Source organism: Ursus maritimus, unplaced genomic scaffold (assembly GCF_017311325.1).
Source record: "Ursus maritimus isolate PB19 unplaced genomic scaffold, ASM1731132v1 scaffold_3, whole genome shotgun sequence".
In the NCBI taxonomy this organism is placed as follows: Eukaryota; Metazoa; Chordata; class Mammalia; order Carnivora; family Ursidae; genus Ursus; species Ursus maritimus.
In genome coordinates this window covers 82,560,698-82,580,705 of record NW_024425563.1, presented here as the reverse complement: position 1 = coordinate 82,580,705, position 20,008 = coordinate 82,560,698, and the positions used below count along the sequence as shown (strand labels likewise).

General features: G+C 35.4%; 1 protein-coding gene across 1 annotated transcript in view; it reads left to right on the top strand.

The window, feature by feature from the left end:
• Positions 1–17,985, top strand: part of PHTF2 (putative homeodomain transcription factor 2) — a 114,618-nt gene extending 96,633 nt beyond the window's left edge. Inside the window, exons 11-18 of the mRNA XM_040644321.1 lie at positions 3,002–3,130; positions 4,596–4,868; positions 5,081–5,212; positions 7,995–8,081; positions 11,658–11,813; positions 12,718–12,813; positions 14,600–14,725; positions 15,573–17,985. Coding sequence (XP_040500255.1) covers positions 3,002–3,130; positions 4,596–4,868; positions 5,081–5,212; positions 7,995–8,081; positions 11,658–11,813; positions 12,718–12,813; positions 14,600–14,725; positions 15,573–15,593 — 1,020 coding nt within the window. The 3' untranslated portion in view covers positions 15,594–17,985. The remainder of the gene's footprint in view (positions 1–3,001; positions 3,131–4,595; positions 4,869–5,080; positions 5,213–7,994; positions 8,082–11,657; positions 11,814–12,717; positions 12,814–14,599; positions 14,726–15,572) is intronic.
• Positions 17,986–20,008: the final 2,023 nt, after the last annotated feature.

Genomic DNA, 20,008 nt, shown 5'->3' with positions numbered 1-20,008 from the left:
AAGCGTCTGCCTTCGGCTCAGGGCGTGATCCCGGCGTTGTGGGATCGAGCCCCACATCAGGCTCCTCCGCTGGGAGCCTGCTTCTTCCTCTCCCACTCCTCCTGCTTGTGTTCCCTCTCTCGCTGGCTGTCTCTATCTCTGTCGAATAAATAAATAAAATCTTTAAAAAAAAAATAGCAGCTGTGTAATGGAAATTAGCTCCCTTTAATGAAAAGCTACCCGTTTTTTTTTTTTTTTTTTTTTTTTTCTTATTTGACTAAGGTCTGTATTAGGTTGGAGGACCATTTCCTGCCCACCATAAAGACTGAAAAAGTCTCTCCTTAGGAAGAAACAATGAACATTTGAATCCATGTGTTCTAGTCAGGATGTTACCAAATTTGTAGTTTTGTGTTGTTTTATTTTCTTGGGCAATAGTAACTGAAATATTTCTACAGCAGAAAATTTCTCTCCTCTGGTCATGGCTGCATATATAATAAAGTTATGAGACCATATTCAAGTGAAATTCATTTCTCGGTAGGTAAAGCCAGATTTTAATGGATACAGCTCCCACAGGTAGAAACTCCAGTAAAGCAGTTGTCACCATTTAAGTGTTAAAGTTTTCAGGCAATTTTGAATGAACACAGAGCAAAGCAGTTGAGATTTTGAATGAGGATAAAGAACAATCATTAAAAAGAGTTCCAAATTTTGGTTTGAAAAACATACTAAGAAGAACCTATGTGATAAAATTATAAAATAGAATTATTTGCTCTGATGTTTTCCTTGAGCCTTTTTGAAAAAGTGTTTCATTTAATACTGTTCTTCATACACTGTAGGCAGTCCATGTTTCAACAAGACTGTTGTTTCAGAATATATTTCACACACACAGATACAGGGTTGGGTTTTTGGGGTTTTTTTCAATTAACTCTTTTTAAATTCACCAGTTTCTAGTTGCTCTCTTCTGCCTTCTGGCTTTCTAAAAATAGGAAGATGATATCAAATGCTAGTTAGAGGAACTGCAAAAGTAGCTGGGCGCAGAATGAATACTTTTGGAAGGAGGGTGAAGGACTTGAATTCCTATTTCTGTGTCTAGATGGACCTTCTTGATATGCCTTGCTTCATGTAATTGGGAAGCCTTTAATTCACTGCTAACAGACTGAGAGTTTAAAAAGATTAGAAGCCTGTAAATCAGTTATTGAAAACTTGCCTCTTAGACTTTACACTCTGCATTCAGCTTCTCCCACTTGTTTCTGGCTTTGTAGTTACATTCCATTTCATGATTAACTAGATTTCCATGGAAAGTTTGATACGTGTTTTGGTACAAACAACTTCTATCCTAGCTAGAATATTTTGTGGAATATTTGTGGAATTACGTGGATTGTTAATAACTAGTATATTACAGTGTTTAAGGCTCTCCAGTAGTGACATATATGCTATAATGGTTAATGTGTATTAAAATAATATATATCTTTGGTAAAAAGATAAGTTTTTAGAGGAAACTTCTTCATAGTCAAATAAACTAAATGTACAAAAGCTTTGCCAATAAAATGGCTACTGGCATTACATAAAGAAAATTAATATATAGTTCAGAATGACGATAAGTTCCCATATCTGTTTTCTTACATATTATTAAAGTATTATTTTATATCTTTAATCAAAACGAATCAATGCAATTTTATTCTCCCTACAGGAAAATATTATATTCCTTAAGTTTTCAAAAAACATATCTTTACCATATTTTATTTTATTTATTTTTTTAATAATATTTATTTTGTTATATTAGTCACCATACAGTACATCCCCAGTTCTTAATGCAGTGTTCCATGATTCATTACTTGCATTTATCATCCAGTGTTTACCATATTTTAATCACATTTTTATTCTTCAGAGGATAAATATAACTATAGTAGATTCTTCTGTTCGTTGTTAGAAGTTATTTTAATGAAATGCGTTATATAAATAAGTTAGCAATACTGTAATGTAAATTAATCCCATTTGGGTTTTAATCTTTTAGTATTCACTTATCAATATCTGATAATGTAAAGATTAGTGTTGTATTAATTTTATTGCTATCTTTAATCCCCAACTATCCTATTTTGAAGTTTTATTTTTTTAAAGGTTTTATTTTTAAGTAATCTCTGCACCCAAATGTGGGGCTCGAACTCACAACCCCGAGATCAAGAGTTACACACTCCACCGACTGAGCCAGCCAAGAGCCCTGCAGTTTTTTTTTTTTATATTATAAATCTAAAACAAACAAAACACCCAAACTTAAGCATCTGGTCCTTTGTATTAAGGCTTTCAATTTTTCTTTTCTTTTTCTATTCTTGAAACGTTGAGAGATGCTTTATTCTTGTGAGAGTACTTCTAGTTCCATGTGCTTCCGTTTGCAGTATTTACTCTAACGAAAAAAAAAACTTAAATTGATCCTTTGAGGAATTGCTAGATTAAAATATCAGAAAAGTAATGAATCAAATACTGAGGCTGAGGGTGTGAGGGAGAGTCTCTTTCAGGATGAGATTGTATCACCGTTTAGTCTTTCAAAGAGGTTAAATCATACCTGTCATGTGCTTTTGTATTGAATGACCATAAGCTAGAGAGTCCGTAATATGAACAAATTGATATCCATTTGTCTTGGAACATTAGTATATTTGTAGCTATGTAGACAGATTGACAACTGAGTGCTTTTGCTGACACATTTTAGAGGATTTTTGAGCAATAGCTTGCCTAATACCTGTTATAGGAAGTTCTTAACTTACACATTTTTTATAATTGTATAATTTCATATGCCATCTGTTCAGTGTATATGCTAATTAACATTAAGATAGAATTTTAGTGTCACTGATATTGGGTGTGTGTAGATACACATATACCCATGTTCAGCTATATATATATGTTCTATTTATAAAATATGGTAAGTATATTCACCAGTTTGTTTTTTAGTGTAGTTTATATATATACACACACATGTTGTATTTATGAAATGTGATAAATGTATTCATCTATTTCTGCTTATTTTTTGTAGAGTCATTTGCCCTGGCTCCATAGTTCCCACCCAGGATTAGAAAAAATCAGTGCTATCGTATGGGAAGGCAATGACTGTAAGAAAGCAGACATGTCTGTGCTTGAAATCAGCGGAATGATAATGAACAGAGTGAGTTTCTAAATTCTGTTCTTTTAGTTCAAGAGTAAGACAGTGATTATTAATATATTAAGTAATTACTACGAGGTTATATTTACAACTTAACTCATTTCTTCAACCTGGAAAAGACAGTTATTTGTATTTGGTGCTGTGATTTAAATGGTGATTTATCACCAAACCACTGTCGTCTTTTGGTGTTTTCATTCTTCTGACCAAGAGTAGATGGTACAATCTCAAATTTTCTTCTTTTATGTTATTCTTTCTTTTGCTTTTCATGGATCAAACTGAGGAGCTGCCAGATACACAAGTGTTGATGAAGGCTTACTTTCTCCTGTATCATCCCTCCTGCATATTAGTACCCAAAAATTCAAAATAGGGTATTTGTCTTGATGCTTGCTCACTTAAATATATAGAAGTAATGCAGCTAGGGTGTAAAAATGCTAATGGTAGTTTGAGGAGATAGAGTACAAATACTGTGAGTTTTAATTTCCATTTCTATTAAATTGTGTCTTTTATCAGATAATCACGGTTTTTAAATTTTATCTGATTCCTCTGGACAGCTAGACATGATTTAACTTGGAATTCTGAATTTCTTGTCTGTGGTGTGTTGTGTGAGAACTATGGTGCAGGCTTTATGGAGGACAGAAGTTAGAGTAACTGCTCTAGAAATTGATCCCCTTCCTATTACTTAGGCAGAAGGAGTGTCTGGAGATGTGTATCTAGTTGGTTCTCCATACCTGAACTGCCTGTGAACTAGCGGGTCATTGACAGATGTATAATAGGTATATATGTGCATATATGTATAGTGTACAATATGATGATAAAAAGCTTGCTGGTATTTAAGATCCCTCATAGTCCTACCAGTCTTATATTTCCCGTTATTTAATTTCCAGTTTCCTTTTCTATAATTCTCCTTTTCCCCCCTTTCTTACTTAGTTTTTCCCCCTCTAACATACTCTCTCTTCTAAAATGGTTTTAGAGTTTAAGGAGATAATCCATTTGTATTTTGAGCTCTTTGAAGAAGACACAAATTGCAAATTTATCAAATAAGTAGCATTCTTGATTTTTCTTTTTATGAACTGAGCTTAAGTTGATATGAGATCTCCTCCTTTTTAATATTAAAGTATATATGAATATTTCTAACTTTCGAAATAATTAGATACTTAGAATTTTTTTTCTGGATCTAGGTAAGACCAAGATAGTTCATCCTTTTGCATCTATTTAGTGAATTAGAAATCTGATAATGAACTATTTTTAAAAACTGAAGACATAATGACTTACAGTTTCCCGGTAAAATGGTTTCCAAACTTTGAGTAAATTTAAATTTCATTATTCATGTATTAAAACTCATATAGTCTAACAAAATGTTTCATATTGCTATAAATAAAATAATGCTTAATAGGAATTCATTTTACTGTTGATAAAATTTGTGTACTTTTTTTTTTTTTTTATTTTTCCTCTCTCCCTTTCTCTAAAGGTGAACAGCCATATACCAGGAATAGGATACCAGATTTTTGGAAACGCAATCTCTCTAATCCTGGGTTTAACTCCATTTGTTTTCCGACTCTCCCAAGCTACAGACTTGGAACAACTCACAGCACATTCTGCTTCAGAACTTTATGTGATTGCATTTGGTTCAAATGAAGATGTCATAGTTCTTTCTATGGTTATAATAAGTTTTGTGGTTCGTGTGTCTCTTGTGTGGATTTTCTTTTTTTTGCTCTGTGTAGCAGAAAGAACTTATAAACAGGTGGGTATAATATAGAATTCTGAATAAAGAATATCTTATCCTTTTCATAATATTTAAAGAATTCCTGAAGTATTTTAGTATTTCATTAAATCATTTTGACCTGCTAATTATTTTCCTGTTTTGTTTTTGTAGTACTTAAAACATATTTTGTCAATTTTTGCTTTTCTGTGGTAATCTACTTGAAAATTAATCCTTATCCTAATCTTTTTTAGCGATTACTTTTTGCAAAACTCTTTGGACACTTAACATCGGCAAGGAGGGCTCGAAAATCTGAGGTTCCTCATTTCCGGTTGAAGAAAGTACAGAATATAAAAATGTGGCTCTCTCTCCGATCCTATCTTAAGGTAGAATGACAATGATAAAAGTACTCTTAACATGCTAACTCCCTCTGAGAGTGTCAGTCTTTTTGTCAATATGGATGTACAGTCACTTGTGTACTAACGAGGTGCTGTGTGGCCATACTTAGTGTTCTTTTCAATCCAGATGCAGAAATCCAGAATCAGGGTTTAACTAGTTCTTTAGAGTAAAATAGCTGAGATTTAAAAGGCTTAAATACATTTTAGGTAGGTTATTCAAGATCCGATTATCCTAAATACGTATTTTTTAAATTTTTTTTTTTTAAGATTTTATTTATTTATTCGACAGAGAGACAGCCAGCGAGAGAGGGAACACAAGCAGGGGGAGTGGGAGAGGAAGAAGCAGGCTCCTAGCGGAGGAGCCTGATGTGGGGCTCGATCCCAGAACGCTGGGATCACGCCCTGAGCCGAAGGCAGACGCTTAACCGCTGTGCCACCCAGGCGCCCCTTTAAATTTATTTTTTAATCGAGGCATAGTTGACAAACAATGTTAACTAGTTTCGGGTGTACAACATAGTGATTCACCTTCTCTCTCTGTTATGCTATTCTTACCACCAAGTGTAACTACCATCAGCACCATACAGCACTATTAGAATACCATTGACTATATTCCCTAACCTCTGCCATTTATTCCTGTGACTTATTCATTCCATGACTGGAAGCTGTACCTCCCACTCCCCTTCACCCATTTTGCCCGTTCTCTCACCCCCCATCCCTCTGGCAACCATCAGTTGGTTCTTTGTATTTATAGGTATGATTCTGCTTTTTGTTTGCTTATCCATATGTTTTGTTTTTTAGGTTTGACATTTATCTTTTTTTCATAAATCTCACCAACTTCTACTCATTAAAAAGCTTAAAGATTTTGTTTCTACCTAGAATGGTTATCAGAAACCAGCAGAGGGAGCCCACTGCTTAAAAAAAGAATTAAAAAAAACTAATCAGTGAGTAGCCTCACTGAAGTGGCCTCTTACTATTTAAAAATATTAGCTTGCAATTCTAAGCCATTCTTTTCATGCTGTTCTTTTCCTTTAATCTTTTTAAATAACCTTCCTAATTATGGAAGTAAGATATAAAAACTCAGGAGGGAAGTGGGAAACATCTAAATTAGGTTTAGGAAAGCACTTCTTCTGAGGATTATTTCTTTGCTGCATTAAGACACAATGATTTTCATTATTCATGGAGTAATCAGGTCTTAAATAAAGTTGGCCCGAAGACCAGAAACCCTCTGATATACCTAGATCTTTATTTTTTCAAAGTAACAATGAAAGAAGTAAAAAAAGTTTGCACTATTTGTCTACCCTTCTATTTTAAAAATTCATTATTCTGTTCATTGATTTAGCGTGTTAGTTTCCATTGGGAAATGCTAAAGATTAGCCTGGTTATTTTTGCTCACTGTGACTTTTCTGTTTTATGGAGGAATGAATATGATCTTTGTTATGTAGCTTAGTAAGAAGCCACCTGTAATTCCTCCTCATTATCAACCCTAAGTAGGTGTTGCATTCTTTTGTACCTTGTTTGTTTTATTCAATAAGCATTTATTTAATGTTAACCATGTAATATCCACTACTGATGACATAAAAGTCCTTACCTTTAGGAGCTTACATTTCAGTGAGGGAAACATGTTGCCCTAGACCTAGGAATTATCCTTGGTATTTACTTCCCTTTCCCATTTCCGACATCCAGCTTATTACCATTTCGTGCCCTTTCTACTTCCAAAATGTTTCTTGGGTCCATTTACTTCTGTGTTTCCGTATCCACCACCCTAATTGAAACCGTCCATCTGCTTTGGGCCACTGTAGTTGCCTGTTTAACTGGCCTCCCGACATTCAGGTTCCCCTCCTTCCAATACATTCCTCAGTCTGCCACGAGCGATCTTTTCAAAATGTGGATTTCATCATATAATTCTTAAAACTTTTTAGAGGTTCTCCACTGTTCTTAGGCTGAAGAATAAAATCTGAACAGGGCCTAGAATGCCCTCCGTGACCTAGCTTTTGAGGTAGCCTCTCTTGTTTCATTTTGAAACACTTTCCTTTCTCCATTCCAGCCACACTAGACTGCTTCAGTTCTGTGAATGCAATATTATTTTTCCTGTTTTGTGCTCTAGCACTTGCCCTTCCTTCTGCCAGGAACACCGCCATGTGCCATCATGCCCTCACATCTTATTTTGGCATAAATATCACTTTATTAGGGAGATCTTCCCAGGACATCTTCCCAACTTGTAATTGAGAGGAGTGTGAACCAGGGTAGATCTCCCTAAGGAAGTGATATTTACACCAAATTCCCTACCAGTTTTCTCAAAGCATCCTTTACCTTTCCTTTAATGGCACTCATTACAGCTGATCACATAGATCTGTGGCTGTAAGCTTGATGTTGGCTCCCTGCTGGTTCCCGTGAAGTTAGGGACCATGTCTGTTTTGTTCTCTGCTGTATTTCCAGTACCTAACACAGGGCCTCATTCTGAGCAGGTGCTCAAGAAACATTTGTTGAATAAATGATTAGTGTTTGACAAAATATTTGGAATGAAATGAAATGAAAAATGTGGAAGTTATGCCAAGAATTCTGTGCTATGTATTCACCATCTTCACTGTATTGCAAATCCTCAGGAAATAGTAACACTTTGTAATTAAAATTCATCTGACAAATTAGGTATATTTTCAACATTGTAAGCTATGATCAACCTGCAGGGATGGATCAACACTGTAATTGAAAGCATGGAATTAGCTGCTAATTAGTAAGTATATTTAAAAGTGTTTTCCCTTTTTTTCCCCAGCGTCGAGGTCCTCAGCGATCAGTTGATGTAATAGTTTCATCTGCTTTCTTGTTGACTATATCAGTTGTGTTTATCTGTTGTGCCCAGGTGAGTTGACTTGTTCCAATGTGTAAAAATTAGATAATCACATCTATATTATTTAGCTCCAGAAGGCTTTCTAATAATAAACAACCAAAGTAATAATACTTATAAACCTAGTTATACAAGTTTTAAAATTGACTTTTTGCAGTTCATTTTTTTTTCAGTAGAATGAATAAGTGTCTTATCTGTGTCATGAACAGTGGCTAGCATAGTCTCAGATCTGTTGATTGAATACATAGTAATTAGTTTTTATCCACCATTCGCTTGGTTATCTTTATTTCCCAAACAAACTTATGAGTGACTAGAATTATGAGATTGTTTCAGACTGTTTTTCATGAATCTCTGCTTTGTTCACATTTGGTATTAGTTCTTTCATTTTATATCTGGATCGTCACTCTGACTTGACTGCCTCAGGCTCTGAAAAAGAACTCTCATTGTCCAAGATTAGTCAAGAAGCACAAAAATATCTCAGGATATTCTAGGTTATAAAATTAAACTTCCATTTCAATATGACCTATTAGATTACCTGAAAATTCTTATGCTTTAAAACACTATATAATGCTGGGGGGAGAAAAAGAAAAACCCAGCTTTTTAATATACATATGTAAGCTTTTTTATACACATATTACATACATATCTGAGTTTATAAGACAGTAAGGGACCAAAAATGGAGATAAAATTAAAAAACAGAGCAATTAAGTATATGTGTTAATGCAATGGCAGCCCTCAGATAAAATGATGTACATTGTCAGTCTTAGTATCCTAGAGACTTAAGATTTTATGTCCACAGAGGACAGAAGATGAGGCCTCAGCCTGAGTACCTCCTTATACATGCTACCCCTTACAGGACTACATTCTCCATGAAAAGGTAGAATAAGAAAAACAGCCTGCTCACCAGCACAGGAGGACAGGAAGAAAGCTCATCTGACTCTGCCTGGACTGACAAGAATGGGGAGGATAAGTCTCTCCTCTAAGAATATACGACTGTAGTCGTCCCTTATTATAGGTTCAGGGTTTAAAGTGTACATTACAGATCTTGTCCCATAACCTCCATGTCAAGAAGTTAATATGAAAAGTATTCCTAGGTTCCTGGATACCTGGATACTTGGCAGAAGCAAAACCAAGATTGTTCTTAGGCGAATGTGACTTCAACCTAGGCCTCCTAGGATTTCCACAGATGAAGCCCCTTCAGATTTCAAAACACTGTGAAGAGACAGTCCATCAAGAGTGACTTAGCAGACCAACAAACAGCAGGATTAGATCTCTAGCTACCTCAGATGATAGACTGATCAGAGAGGAACTATGAGATAAAGACATAGATAACACTATGGAAAAACAGATTTGGAAAAGAACTGACAGTACTTCAGAGAAATGAAAAATACAGTTATTGACATTTAAAACACAATAAACGATAAATAGCAGATTGAAGACTGCTAAAAATAGTGAATAGAAGCTGGAAGAAGTTACCCAGATTATAGGACAGAGATAAAGAGATGGAAATGTGAAAAGGAGATGAGACAGATAGGAGATCCAACAAATATCCAGTAGGAATTCCAGATGGAAAGGAGAAGGAGAGCAATATTTGGAGAGATAATGGCTAAGAGTTTTTCTGTATTGATGAAAGACATTAATTTCAGATTTCGGAAGCACAACAAGAATGAGAAGGAGCAATAAAAGTAAATCCACACTTAGGCACATTGTGGAGAAACTGCAGAACACCAAAAACAAAGAGAAAAATCATAAAAGCAACCAAGAGGAAGAGACTGATTTCTGTACTCACAATTCCTTATTGCAGCTCAGCATTTTCTTCCGGAGTACATGCTATAGTAGTTCTGACTCTTAGGAACGTAAAACCTTTCTACGCCTATCAACAAAGACACATGGAACATAATAACTGAAAGGTTTCGAATGTAGGATAGAAAAAGCTACTGCAGCCAAATACTAGCCAAAAGAAAGCTGGTGAGTTCACATTAATGTTAGATGCAATAGGCTTAGTCTAAATATAAGGGATAAAGGGAACCTTGACAAAAATTAAAAGAATAATTCATCAGGAAGATCTCATAATTCCCACCTTGCATGCATGTAATCATACAACTTCAAATATATGTATAGACAGCCAAAATCAATAGCACTAAGGTGAGAAATTGTGAGAAAAAACCTCATTGGGAGGTCTCAACACATTTCTTTCAGTAACTGATTAAATAGACCAAAAAAATATAATGAAGATATGTATGTAAACGACAGTTAAAATTTTGTTCTAAAATCAGAGAATACATATTCTTCTCAGGCACAAAGACAGTTTATAAACTTTCCCATGTACTTGTACACAAAGTAATTCTCAGCTCAGACCATACAGGCCACTTGATCTAACTAATGCAGTTACAGTAGGAAACAATGACAGCAGCAAGAAAACTCATGCATTTGGAAATTTTAAAACTATAACAAATGTTTAAAAAGAAAAAAGCACAGTATATTTAACCATAAGCTACTGGCACAGTTGAGAAGTTTTTTTTTTTTTTTTTTTTTTAATGCTTCGTTCAACAATTTTGTACAAATGCATAATTTATTAAAACTGACTCAAAACGTAATTGAAAATCTGAGGAGACCTGTAACTCTAGAACGGTATTGATTCAGTAGTTTAAAAATTTGCCACCAACAAAAATCCTTTAGACCCATGTGGTTTTACAGTTGAATTTTGCCAATTATTCAAATAGCTAATTCTATTTTTTAAATTTATTTATATGAGAGAGAGAGAGCACAAGCAGGGGGAGGGACAAAGGGAAAGGGAGAAGCATACTCCCTCTGAGCAGGGAGCCCAGTGTGGGACTTGATCCCATGACCCTGAGATCATGACCTGAGCCGAAGGCAGATGCTTAACTGACTGAGCCACCTGTGTGCCCCTAAACAGCTAATTCTAATCCTACACAAAACACCTAGAGAACAGGAAAAAAAGGGAATATTCCCCAACTCATTTTAGGTGACTAATATCTTGATACCAGTTGATCGGAGACATAGTATGAAAATGGAAAACTATGAACTAATTTTCCTTGTTAACTTCAATGCAAAATACTAGCGAGATAAAGCCAACAACTTAATAACAATAAGTATGCCATGACTAGTGTATCCCTTGAATGCAAAGATTTTCAACTTGGAAAATCCCTGAATTTGGTTTGAGCTCCTTTAGTTGATTTAAAGGAGAAAACATCTGATCATCTCAACAGATGCAGAAAACAAATCGGTGAATTTCAGTGGAGATTCATAATACTCAAAGGTACTGTTCTTAATCTGATAAAGTATATCTTTCAAAAATTAGAGCAAACATTGTTTATATGATATTTATTACCTTCGGGGTATTTACTTTAGGAATAAAACTGTTACCCTCTCTACCACTTCTGGTCATGAGTTTTGATTATATTACATGTTTTGTGTATTTGAAATATTCCGTAATAAATGTGGAATGTTTTTAAAATGCCCTACTACATTCATGATCCACTTGTATGAAATAAATTATTATTTCCTTTTAAAAAGAAATTGTTTGAATCACATTGCTGCTTCCTGTTGCCTTTTTTCATACACTTCTAGTTGCTTCATGTGCATGAGATCTTCCTTGATTGTCACTACAATTGGGAGCTGGTAATCTGGTGCATCTCGTTAACACTTTTTCTCCTAAGATTTGTTACTCTTGGATCAGAAACAAGTAAAAAATATAGCAATACCTCAATATTACTTACTGAACAGGTGAGAATGCATGTTTATTCTGTCATAAGTTAATGTCTATAATCTACATATTAAACTAAAATTTTTTTCATTTACTTCAGGTTTTTTAGGAACCTGTTGTTAGTTTGCATTTGTGTTGCAAAGCAAAACTTGAAATTTGATAGAACACAAGCCTCATCTCCAGTGTTCCTGCCTTGATGCAGATTTCAAACCTAATCTGTTTTTCTGTTTCACTTTTATTTGACAAGAAGGAAGTGCTATGAATAGACATGATGAATTTTAAACCATTAGTGGAATATATTTGCTTTGCAGTGTAGCAGAGCCATATTTGAATAAGTATCAATTTTTATTCAATAGGAGGAGTAAAACATAATAATTTTGATGGTTAACTTTATTTTGTATGAATTTGTTTAATATTTTCCTTACCATTTCATAGGAATTATTACAAGAAACTTACAGCCAATGAAAACTTCTTTAGTATTTTTGTCAGGGATAATTTGATTTTAAAAAAATAAGTAACCCTGTCACAGGAGCTCAACTAAAGGGAAACGGGAGAGGAACAAACAAACCGTTTAATTGATTTACTTTACCCTAGTTCTTCCTTACTCTTTAGGTTGCTTTGGCTCTGGGACTAAAGTGTTTCACCTATTATTAAATAATGACATCCAGTTTGCCTTTCTTGTGTCAGCTTGCATTATATTTGAAAAGTTTAAATAAGTCCTTATTTTCTTATTATAAAATAACATGTTTATTGTGGGAAATTTGGACTATACAGTAAAGTATGAAGGGGAATATTAATGTCATCTGTAATCTCAATAACCAGACCACCACCATTAATATTTCAGTGACTATCAGTTACTTTTAAAAATGAGTATTTGTTGTAATTTTAAGTATTTTTAACTATTTATTCCTTTTTTATAAAAAGATAAACCTCTACTTGAAAATGGAGAAGAAACCTAACAAAAAAGAGGAACTGACACTAGTGAATAATGTTTTAAAGCTGGCTACTAAACTGCTAAAGGTAAAAATAAAACTGAAAATGGATATAATGTAGAATATGCTGTTCTGATATTATATCTGAGTCTTCTGTTTGCAGATCCTACCTTGTGTTTGGTTTTTATGATTATCCACAATGTTTCCAAATTATATTTGAACACATTTATGCCATGTACATTTTACTTACTGTAAAATTAAAGTAATCCAAATCATTTTAAACTTTTATAACTTTTTTTTTTAAGATTTTATTTATTTATTTGACAGAGAGAGACAGCCAGTGAGAGAGGGAACACAAGCAGGGGGAGTGGGAGAGGAAGAAGCAGGCTCATAGTGGAGGAGCCCGATGTGGGGCTCGATCCCAGAGCACCGGGATCACGCCCTGAGCCGAAGGCAGACGCTTAACGACTGCACCACCCAGGCGCCCCCTAAGAGTTGTTTTTTAAGTGTTTAAAGAATGGTACAAAATTAGTTGTGTCTCAGTGTTACAATTATTTCTTCAGTCCATTAAAAAGTCTTAATGGGATATAGTGCCTCACAATATACATTAGGTATCGACAAGGCTCTGAAGAGGTGGGTGGGCTTGTCTGGTGCACATGTAGGCAGTATACTAAAGTACAAAGCACAACACTGTGGTCCTTTTTGATCACACACAGTCATACACAGTCTTCTACTCAGAAACTGGGGACTTAATATCGATTGTTCCCTCTCTCTTTCCCTCTTCACTGCCAAGAAATTCTGAGGCCCATTGATTCAACCTCTCAAATAGCTTCCAGTACATCCCGCTTCCCTGTCAGTACTGCCCTAAGTCAGACCCTCATTCTCTCCCTTGAGCTCTGGTCCATTGAATCCTCAAGGCCTTCCTGCTTCTAGTCTGCCAGCTCTCCAGCCCGTCCTCTACGTGGCTTCCCCTCTGCTGGTGATCTTCCTCACCTGCACTTCTCATACACTTCTCCCCTAATTAAATTCCACTGGTGCCAGTTTGTCAGTACAATCCGCACAAAGAATGACCCTTACCTCAGTAGCCAGTTTTATAAATTTGAAGGCTTTCTTTCCTTGCGCTTGGGCTCTAAAATGCTGAGCAGCCTGTAGTGAGTCAAAGGTGCCATGTTCTCATGTGTCTCACAGAATGCCTGTTATCTCCTCCCACGAAGTTTTAGGAGCACCTTCCTCTAGGGCCGGAACCTTTTATACACACCTCTTCTATGGGAGGCTCACAGTTGAATTGTTTATTTGCATGTCTATTAGATTATAAGGTCCTTCAGCACAGGGACTGAATCCTAATTTCCCAGAGCCTAACACAGGGCCCGCCATATAACGTTAAATCTGAGAATCAATAAATCAGAGAATATTAAATCTTTGAATCAGTTTTTATATTCGAAAAGTAATTATCTCAAAGGGGAGTTTTATGTATGTATTAATACTGGCAGAAAATTTGGCTGATTTTCTAATTTTTTCCAAAAAGATACTGTTCTCTTCCATTTTCTGTTCTTATCTTAGAAAATGTTTTCAAACCCCTTGGTAGCTACTAGACCAGTACATTACTAGTCATTCATTTGAGACGGAAATTAGAGTTACAGAGTTAGGTTATAGAGTTCTTTTAATGAAAATCACTTCTAGAAAAAAAAAAAACACAACAAAGTGTATTTACTTCTTTCAAGTTTAATCAAGTTTATCCTTTCTAAAAGTACCCATAATTTGTAACTGTTTTTTGAAAGTGTTTTTGAAAATTCTCATTGTATTTTGTCCTGAATTAGTTTAACTGATAATTTTCGTAATGAGTTTCCGGGCTTATGGGTTTTTTCTTCTGCTAGGAATTGGACAGTCCCTTTAGATTATATGGGCTTACGATGAATCCACTGCTTTATAACATCACCCAGGTTGTCATCCTGTCAGCTGTCTCTGGTGTTATCAGTGACTTGCTTGGATTTAATTTAAAGGTAAGACCTTCCCGGTATTTTTTTATTTCTTAGTGCTCTGTTACATTTTGTGACATTTATTTTACCCCATCACTCTTTTGAGATCTCCTGTGTGCAGTGATGAAGTCATTTTGATAATGCTGTATGCAAGAGAATGAATAATATTCTTGATTTATAATGCTGATGAACTCCTAATTTGGAACAGTGTTCATACAAATAAGACTCTTTTGTAGAATAAGTAAAGGGATTTATTTTTACTTACATAATCTGAATCTGATTTAGGTGATAAAAAGGAAAAGAAGAGCCTGCTTTTTTTAGCCAAAAGTGGTATTATTTATTATATAGCAGTACATACATCCTCCAACATATGCACGGCTCTTAGCAAATAAGTTGTAGATTATTCATATTAAACCAGTAGTGTCTATATATTGCTACTTCCCATTAAAAGAAAGCAGAGGAGGGGCGCCCGAGTGGCTCAGTCGTTAAGCGTCTGCCTTCGGCTCAGGGCATGATCCCGGAGTTCTGGGATCGAGCCCCACGTCAGGCTCTTCCGCTGGGAGCCTGCTTCTTTCTCTCCCACTCCCCCTGCTTGTGTTCCCTCTCTCGCTGGCTTTCTCTCTCTCTCTCTGTCAAATAAATAAATAAAATCTTAAAAAAAAAAAAAAGAAAGCAAGCAGGGGAAATCTGATTTTCACTTTTTTATTTCAAGGTGAATTCTTAAAAACACAGAGATAAAGGAGTTTAAAAAAGTAGAACCTACCCTTGTTTGTGAATGAAATTTAGATAAAAACATTACGTGGTATAATTTAGTAAGTTACTGTATTAAAACTGACTCTAATGGTTACTACTTCTGTTATTTTCTCACTAGCTGTGGAAGATTAAATCATGACAATTCAGAGAAAAGAAGATGTAGCCTCTTTTCCAGAATAACAGTACCAACTAAGCTGCCTGAAAGCAGTCACTGACTCTTTGCTTCAGGAGTCTCAGCTGGGAAATCGAAGTGTTTACATCAGACTGTCTTGTGCAATTCTTATATTTATTTTACTTGTTCACTGTTTTTTACATTTCTTTTAGTCTTTATATTTTATTTTTAGCATTGATGTACTTAGTTGTTGCAAGGGTGATAAAACTGATATCCAGATACTTGAGATCCTGGTAATTGTTCATAAATAATTGACAAAATAACAAATCGTGAGACTAGAAGCCATTGCTAAGCACTGTTCTCCATCAATGCCGTGAACTTGCCTTACTTGAGGAAAACGTCTTTAACTTTGGAATATCGCATTGGACTCAGCTAAACACAGAAAGTATCCTCTTTGGTAAATCAAGATCCAGTCAGGGTTTTTTTTGAATTATTTTGGAACAATGCCAGGATCTACACTGATTAAGCTGCAGTTACGCACCCTTCAGTATTAATATATATGGTATTACATAACAGGTCAACAAGTGCTCTTTGATGATAAAACTCTTAATAGAGCAATAATTGTAAATGGTTACCATACTGTAAGATATTTTGATAAAAATTAACTAGTAATAATGGTATTTATTTGAAACACTGGGCTGTTTGCACAGCTCCAACTGTGCATGCTCAAAATGTGCACTTTTTAAAATTGTTACTTTTAAATGTGTATCTTTATATGGGATATGTTATAGTGTACTAGGGCATGATATGGTATCCTTTTGAGTGAGGTATACACTCATCTCACAAGTGAAGTGCCTATTGATATTACTAAAGTACATTATGTTTACTGAAGTAAAATAATTTTTCCCCATGGTACACTATAGTGTATACACACTCAAATGAACAACTTAAGAATAAGGTTAAGAATCAATAAAATATTCCTCTGATTGCTAGTTATAAAACTATATCCAGATTTTCAGAAAAGAGCTTCACTTTGCAAATTCTGTCCTCTAAACTTAACCTGGTGCACCCCCCCACCCCCAATTTTATAAGGGCTATTTTAGATGCTTTTAACCTGGAAAGTTACCTGCTCCCCCCGACCACACACACATGCAATTTGCCAAGTGTCCAAATGAGAACTTACCATGTTGGCATGTTAGGTAAATAGGGCGAATATGATGGTATCTTACATTGGGCCTTGATTTTAAGTTGTTACATTTGTACAATCAAGAATATATTAGGAATTACATAAAACATGAAATGTTTTTGCAATTTTTTTTTTAAAACTGAGTATCTAGTTTCTAAAACAACGAATTTATTTGAAACAGTATAGAATTTTCTTGGTGCAAGGTGTATCATGTTGAATATCCTCACGTTTTTTACCATGTTTTAGGGAATTTAAAATAATTAATTGTAAATGATTTATTTGATTGGTGCAGTTTTAATCCCCAAATCATAATCTTAAGATCAGGAATGTGTGGAGAACAGAGCCATGTCACAATATCACTTTGCTCTTACCATTCCTTTTGGTCAGCCTCAATTCAGCCTCATTGTGTAGTGTATTTTCTTTGTGTAGAAAACGACAAAAGCAATTTGTTTTATTTGCCTTTGTTCTCATATGTTTAATAATGACCAAAGTGCATTCTGAGTTTTTTCAAGGAATGTATTACTGGAGCTTTAAGAACATACTTATTTTCTCATGTGGAAAATTAGGCTTTGTTTGATATGTTTCTTCTTCCTCTATTGTCTAATGTTGAGGTGGTTTTTAGGAATTATATTTTATAAACTTTTTCAGAATAAGGTACATACCTATACAGAACTTAACATTTTGCACAGAATATATCAAATATATTTTGAGAAAAAAAGTACAGCATGAGTTCTGTTAGGAATAAAAGATAAAACTATTGTATCTCACACAAAAAAAAACTTATTTCAGAATGGAAATATTTTTGAGAAAGGTAGCTGAGTATACTGATTTAGGAAAATGCTTGTTTTGGATTGAAGTTCATTTTAACTTAGAGTTGGGAGTTGATTTGTTGAGTACAGTATACCTCTCAACAACCTATAAATAATATGAATTATGTCACTAATGTGGGCAGCAGTAGAATACCAAAAGGAAAAAGTTGTCATTTTAAGCAATTTCAAAACATTAATGGAACTGTTTTCAGAGCAGAAAAATTGACATTTGCTGCCTTTAAGAATACCATGAATGTAAGAAATTGAAAGAAATTGTAACATATCACATATTATAGAAAAGGCAGTTCAAAGATAGAATTGTGGCAGATGTTGTGTGTTAACTGTTGTTTCTTTGCCACATGTGTTGTATTTGGAAGTTTGAACAGCAAGTTTAAAATAAAATATTCTATGCTGACAGTGTTAAGCTGGAGGTGTTTTCTGTTTTTTTTTTTTTTTTTTCCGTTTTCAATCCATATACATTTCTATGGAAATTTTGTATTTACTATAGCATGAACTTTAGTTATAACTCTCAGATTTAAGGGGAATGGAAATAAGTTTTTTAAAACTCCCTGACATTTAAGATTTTGTTATTATTCTTAACACAAAAGAATAATAATACATACGCAGGTCTTTCATCATCAAAATGCTATCATATCATTAATTTTTTTTTGCTTGTTTGTTTGTATTTAAATACAGAAAACTGGCTGTGGCCTGGGATATTAAAACTCATTGTCAGAAGGATAGTGGTATTTTTAATCAAACAATTTTGCCACATGAGTTCAGCATGAGAGATCATGGCCAAAAATAAGATGGGTAAGCATTCTAATATTTCTATTACCTAATTGATACAAGTGTTCATAGGATTTTAATAAATCAGGGACTATTAATTCAAATTCACTTTTAAACTTACCTTAAGCTTAGAATTGGCTCTTTTACTGAATCTCCTTTCAGGCTGCAAAATAGAGCACATGACTGGCACCTCCTTGAATTGCTATATCTCTTAGAACACTAATTCTCAATCTTTTTTCTGCCAAGCCTATACAAAGGATATCACAAATGCTTATCAGTAACACTGGCTCCCCACAAAGCTTACCTCCTGGGGATGAGACTGTGGATCGAGGAGGCAGTATATTTTCAAAAAGATATTCCTCAAAGGATTTGGAAAATTGGCCTCACCTGTCAGTCCTCATCACCTTGAGAATTACTGCCTTAAGATCAGGAATTCCATGAGATTTTAACTGTATTCCTAGCATATAAAATGGTGCCTGATACATAGAAGAGTCTCAGTCTATTTACTGAATGAATGAATGACCTGAGTCAAACAGGACTTTAGACACCACCTAGTCTAAAGTTCTTGTTTTACCAGATTAAAAAACAGACCACAAAAGAGGTTAAGAAGCTTGCCCAAGGTTGCCCTAGTTAGTTGATGATAGTACCCACACTCTCTTTTATTCTCTTTGAAAGTATATTCTGTAGAGACAGGAAGATGGCGGAGTAGGAGGACCCTAGGCTCGCCTCATCCCATGAATACAACTAGATAACTATCAAATCATCCTAAGTACCCCAGAAACTGACCTGAAGACCGGCAGAACAAACTCCACAACTGAAGGTAGAGAAGAAGCCACATTGAAGAAGGTAGGAAGTGCGGAGACAAGGTTTAGGGGAGAAACAGATCCTGGCTGTTGTGGAGGGGAGGTAACTGGTTGCACAGAAGGGAGAGAGAGAGAGGATCTCACAGGGGAGTGCACAAAGAGAACATTTCCCCATAGCCATTGGTTTGGAAAGTGAGAGGAGCAGAATTTTGTGAGTTCTTGTAACCAGTGAGGCTTAAAGCTTGGAGTTTATAATTTTTTTTTTAATTTTTTAAAGATTTTATTTATTTATTTGACACAGAGAGAGAGCACAAGCAGGGGGACCAGAAAAGGGAGAAACAGCCTCCCTGCTGAGCAGGGAGCCTGATGTGGGGCTCAATTCCAAGACCCTGGGATCATGACCGGAGCTGAAAGCAGATGCTTAACTGACTGAACCACCCAGGCGCCTCAAGGCTGGAGTTTTAAAGGTCAGCAGGCTTGGCTGGAATACAGCCTAGAGAGCACTGTGCTGGAGAGAAGGTAGACAAACAACCTGGCGGGGCATAAAGCATGGAAACAGCGATCTGAAGAGCATGTGGAGCACCCAGTGGGGAGACTGTTTGTTCTTCTCAGAGCATGTCCCAGAGTGGCAGTCGTCATGGAGACACCTCTTTGGGAATAAAGGAGCTGGCCAGTGCCATTTCCCCTCCCCTGCCCCTCAGCATAAACATAGAGCTACCTGTGGAAAGCAGCACAGTGTGGCCACTGGCTGCCTAACTTTCTTGTGCTAAGCCCCATGCCCCTGCATTCTGGTGGAACTGTCCTTCTCAGTCACACTTACCTTCAGTCCCAGGTGGTGGGCCCCTCCCCCAGAAG